At 48.0% G+C, this 5,624-nt stretch overlaps 1 protein-coding gene across 4 annotated transcripts in view; it reads left to right on the forward strand.

Annotated features, from left to right (window-relative positions):
* POLR3E (polymerase (RNA) III (DNA directed) polypeptide E (80kD)) overlaps positions 1–5,624 on the forward strand; it is a 24,931-nt gene that overhangs the window by 15,769 nt on the left and 3,538 nt on the right. For all 4 annotated transcript variants that reach the window (XM_009699599.1, XM_009699605.1, XM_009699620.1 and 1 more), the window contains 2 exons: positions 201–697; positions 5,439–5,516. In XM_009699599.1, coding sequence (XP_009697901.1) covers positions 201–697; positions 5,439–5,516 — 575 coding nt within the window. The remainder of the gene's footprint in view (positions 1–200; positions 698–5,438; positions 5,517–5,624) is intronic.

Here is a 5,624-nt window from a genome sequence, read left to right on the forward strand (position 1 = left end):
CCCCCCGCAAAACCACTACAAAAACAAATGAAAAAACCTCACCCAAAACTAAAATAAAATCTAAATGGGTTTATGCCTTAGATTTCACAAGCAGATGATGTTTCCTGGTTTTATTTCACTATGAGCCCTTTCAAGAAACATTCTGTGAGACTGGAGCCCTGGTTATGGTGAGATTTATGGTATCTTTTGTTTCTTACTAGCTCATCCGTTGCTGGTTTCTGGGGAGCAAAGGGTCAACATGGCTAAAGCAAAAGTCAAGCAGAACTATGGGCAGCTGGAGAAGGAGTTCCAGAAGCAAAAGGCAGAGATTAAATCAAATGACACCTCAGCCAAGATGGATGTTTCCAATATCCGCATTAAAGAGGAGCCTGTGAGTGATGAGGAGCCGATGGATACCTCGGCTTATGAGGGCATGAACAACGGTGTTGTCAACGGCCTCCATGCAGAAGAGGACTCCACGGACTCTTTAAACGGCCACTTGCCTGGAGGCTGCATTGACCGAGTGGCCCAAGAACTGAAGGCATTTGTGTCGTCAACATTTAAGAAACAATTTGTACTCACCCTGAGTGAGCTTAAACGGTTATTTAACCTTCACTTAGCCAGTCTGCCTCCAGGACATACGTTGTTCAGTGGCATTTCAGACAAAATGTTACAGGACATAGTGTTGGACACTGGCTGCAAACAGATTTTGGTGCCTGTAAGTATATTTTTTCCCTTGGTGTACTTTAGGGAGGAGGGATTGGGGGGCAGTTAAACATCTGAGCTGTGAAATGTTTGTGTCCTGTGCTGGTGGACTGGAAGAACAGATGTGCTCTGAGTAACTGTCCAATATTGGATATGTTGAAGCTGCTGGAGGTTTGTCTGGCAGCCTGCTTCTGGCAGGCCCTGCACTCCTCTTGCTTTGCTCTGTGGTATGCCGCATAACTTAGTTGTCTTTGGGGCTCTGTTTCCACGTCAAAGCTGTTGGGCTGCAGTGACTCGCTGTCCCAGTTTGCTTCTGTTAACGTGATCTAAGGCAGTCCCACATTCCCATCAGCTCTCCTGGAGTTGCACAAGCCCCTTCTCTCAGGGACAGGGACACAGCTCGGGGAGGAAGGGTGGCATTGACTGCCCGGGAGCAGCAAGGCACACCCAGCAGAGCCCTCTGGGAAGGAGCAAACCGTGTCTGCAGCAGGTTTCTTTGGTCAGTCCTTTTCCTCCTAGACTGTGCAGAAGTGTCTTTGTTTCTTTATGGAAATGCCATGTGTGATTGCATGAGACACAGCGGGTTTGTGTGATAGTAGGTTGCTTAGGAAAGGAAAAGGAATTTGGCATCATGGGAAGGAGCCTTAAAGGAAATTAATTTTACAAGACATCTGGCAGTGCTGATTGGGTTGCAACCAGAAAGAGCTTGGGAGTCAGCTGCCTTTGGGGAGAGAGGAACAGAGACGTGTGAACCACTCGAAAGAGCAGGCAAGGCGGAAAGAGCAGGAAGCAGGCAGGCTGAAGAGAGCGAGCCTGGAGCATGGGAGTTGAAACTCGACTAAGGAGTAAGGCTTGCCACGGGGAAGCAGGAATAACATGTTCAGTCGTGTGCAAAGTACGTGTTGTGGCACCTGGGAACCGAGTAACAGACTTGAAATGCCACTAGGGAGACCACCGATTTCAGTACTTTCTGCTTTTTCTCATGACAGCTTCCAAGTCCTCGGGTAATGTTTGCCTGGAACTGCCTCTTAGTGCTGGCTAGGCTCTCCTTTGAATGCAGTGAAATGTGCATTTGCCATGCTGATGGTAAATAGCTGAGGTCATTGCTGCTCTGTTACTTGGGACTGGGACTTGTTTGCTTTGGAAATTGTGGGATTTTGGAAATGATTCCATCCAGTCTTTGCCGAAAGGCTGTGAAGAGTGAAAGTGAGATAGCTTTTTTTTTTTTTCAAAAAACAACCAAAATAAAATCCTCCTGAAGAGAGGTGGTTGGGAACTTCCTTCTGTCTGGAAAACCCTGTCACAGGAGACCTGCAGAGGTGCAGAAGTGGTCGCTGGAATGTCTCTTGCTGGAGGTCTGCTGTAAGTTTTAGTTCTGCTGACCCAGAATTTACTGCAAAACTTGCAGTCTTGTACAGGAGCCTGTATAAGTCTGTACTGTTATCAGCAGCATAAAACGTTACCCCCAAACCTCCCCCAAAGCTCTGTGCAGATGGCAGAGGTGCTGGGGCTGGTTTTACTCTTTGCATGGGTGCATACACTTCGGTATTTCTTGATTGTTCCCTTGGACAGTTTTGTCAGCACCCGACGAGTGTGCCTGAGCTCAGGGAAAGCCTGGAGGGTTGTTTAGCGTGGGATTTCGTAGTTGCTCATTAGTTTTCTGTAATTGAAAGTGCTTTGGTGATAAAAATCAATGATCTGAGGTAATTAAAATGATGTTCTGTGAGGGGTGAAGACACTCTTGGCTTGCACGCTGCCCTATTATAAAAAACATGTTGCTGAAAGCTGCAACTGAAACCTTATCAGGGGAATGCAGGATTTATTATAAAGCTGACCGATTGCACCCAGGGTATTTGTGGGGAGCCAGAAGAGATGCCACTCCAGCAGCAAATGGGGCTGTGGGGATGCCTCCAGGGTGCTGTGTAGTGTCCTCAAGTGGGAAGGAAGAGCACATGGAAAAAAATAGCAAATCCTGGGCAGATGCACCCAAGTGCAGTGGGCTGTTTCTGCGATCAGAGAGAGGGCAAGTGGAGGTATCCTCGGCAGACACTGGCACTGTCCCTCTGTCCGGAGCTTGCGCAGGCTCAGCCTGTGTCCAGCCCCCCAGGAAACGTTTGCGCAGGAAATCTGGCTCCTGAGTATCTGCACCCGTTTCCTGCAGACTGGTTGGGGTGCATGGGGGGGGCTGGCTTCTGCTGGCTCTTTCCCGTGGTCCTTGGAATGGCAAGGTTCTGCCCAAATCTTCAGGATATTTTTGAGACATCAGGAAATGATGTAACCATTGCCCGCATCCTGCTTGGCTAGGGTAACAGGAGAGGAATGCAGCTCTGCGCTTATGGTGAGCCTTTTGGGCTCATGCCGATGCCAGGCTCCTGGAGAGGTAAGCTCAACTGTTTACCTCTAGGATTATTCCAGCTAAGTTTGGGGTTTTTTTCTGGCAGATTCAGCCCCTTTCAGTCTGGTTTAGCTATAATGCGAGGCTGCCTAGCAGTGGCTATTTTTAGGGCATGCTCAGTGCTTGAGTGAGACACCTCCCAAAGCCGAGGACTTCTCCCCGAGAGCTTCTGATTTTAATTGGCAGCCCTGGGGACCTGTTCATCTCCTCAGAGCCCTGCACTAGCTCTGGCAGCTTAGAGCAGGAAGGGGCACAGGGTAAATACTTTAAAGAAGGATTTTGAGGCAGTGGAGAGCTGTTTCAAGGTGAGACTAGAGATATTAAGATAATGAACCTAAAATGACAAAGGGACAGCGGATGGCAAGACGGTAAAGCTGTTTGGACAGAGCAGCATGTCTCTGAAGAGTCGCTGATGGCATTTCCCGCTCCTGTGGAGAGGCTGGATGACAGCAGCAGGCAAGCAGGGTGCTGTTGGCAGCAGTGTTGGCAACAGTTTGCAGAGTAAGGCTGGACCGGAGGAGGAGATTCTGTGGGTTCTTCTTCCCAAATAAGTATTGTGTTGGTTTGGAAGCTGTTTCCTCACAGCAACGGCCAGATAAACACAGCCGCGTTTCAGACGTGTGGCTGAGGCAAGAGGAGTTTGCGCTCCCGGTCTGTGTTCAGTGACTTCCTCAAAGCGAGGCAGCTTGTGGCTGGGTGCTCCCGGTGCCCTGCATTTTGCCTTTCCTGCTGCAGATGTTTTCTGGAGGGAAGCTGCAGTATTTGATTATATCTGTGCTGAAAGCATACAAGAGATAGTATTCCTCAAAAGCAAGCGTCCTTATGAGAAGAGAATTATGTCAGGTGTTGCAAGCTTAATAAACCTGAATCCTGGCTCTAAACCAAGTGTAAAACCTTGTTATATTCCAGCCATTTGGACACATGTGAGAGCCGAAGCTGCTGATCCCACCAGGCAGCTCCCGCTGGACAAAACTCTTCCCCTTTGCAGTAAGATGAGAGGCAAAGCATGAAAGGAAAGGCTGATCTTTCGCTCTGTGATGCACAAGTCTTTTGGCGTGGTGTGAGGGAGGCTGGGAAGAAAGGTTTGGTTTGTACCAGCAGCCAGGATTGAGGGATACTGGAACAATCAGGACTGGCTTGTTAGCTTTTCATAGATGATTGATTTAGGTCATCTGGGCGGTTAGCAAGGAATAAATTGTTAGTGACAGACGGGAAGAGACATGTCAGGAGTGAAGGCATATGCCAGCATTGCTCATTAGTCACTGCTCCAAGGGGAAATGTTAAGGCAAATGGATGGTATGGTTTTTTTTAGGAGTTTGGGGCATGGAGGGGAGGCAGTTGTGTTCCTTCCTGCATGCAGGGGTTTGAGGCCTCTGCCTCAAAAAGAAAAATTGCATTTCTCTAGCTTTGCACATGAAGAAAAAACAAACAAACAAACAAAATGACTTCATTTTTGGAGCCTGAAATTGGTTCAGTGTCCATCAGCGTTCAGTCTTCTGGAGTCTTGTAGTCTGACCCAAAGCAGAGATGACAAATACAGCAGAAGCACAGTGCTTCTTAGTAATGCTGACTTGGGATTAGTGAAGCAGATAAATTACAGGATAGAGTCTTGAATCTCTAAAACCTGCCACTGTAAAAGTAAAAACCTCCAGAAAGACCCTGCAATGCACTTGGTGCTCTCAGTTGAATACTGCTTTGGATGGTCTGGAAGCAAACACTGCCGACAGGAAAAATCTAGACATCTTGCCATGAGATACCAGCTAAGGTGCAAACCCTGGGATTGTTCTGATACATGGTGGTTGACCTCCACTGGTTGGAAACTGTCCCCATGCAAACTTCACAGGATTCCAGTATGCCCAGCAGTTCCCTTTTTTAAAGCGCTGAAGTGGTTGATGGTGTGCCGGACATGGTACCGGCGCCTGCGGCATTGACCTCCGTGACCAGAAGCATCAGTCAAACATGGCTTGGGCACATCAAGGTACACCTCTGGGTGCCATGATGCTTGTCCCGTTCCTTAGGGCGTAGTTAGCCCCTTGTTAATTCGGGGTCTGCATGCTGCAGGACCACCCTGCAGGACAGGTTTGGTACAAATCATGTTTCTGTTGAAGTCATTGGCCTGCGAGAAGGTGTCTGCCCTGTGGCTGCAGGATGGGCCATGCCTGAGCAGGCACGGGGGCTGCCAAAGCAGTTACCCCTGCGAGTGTGGAATGGGAGAGGAGCTTATGTTGTTTCAGCAGTTCTCATTACATGGCAACGACATTTTTTATTCAGTAATAGGTGTCCAGGGATACTGCATCATAGACTCATTAAGCAGAACTCATTAAATAGATGGTTATTTTTAACAGCCTCTTGTCCTCAGTTTCCTCCACAGACTGCTGCTTCACCAGATGAACTAAAGGTCTATGCACTTTGGGAAGCTGGTGACACATATGATCAGGTAAAGATAAAAATAAGTGACATTCCCAAAAATGTGTTTATTGAGCATTTGGCATTGTTTGAATATGTGTTTCTGGAACTGGTACAGCAGGTAGTTTTCCTCTTTCCC

Source organism: Cariama cristata, unplaced genomic scaffold (genome assembly GCF_000690535.1).
Source record: "Cariama cristata isolate BGI_N322 unplaced genomic scaffold, ASM69053v1 scaffold40880, whole genome shotgun sequence".
In the NCBI taxonomy this organism is placed as follows: domain Eukaryota; kingdom Metazoa; phylum Chordata; class Aves; order Cariamiformes; family Cariamidae; genus Cariama; species Cariama cristata.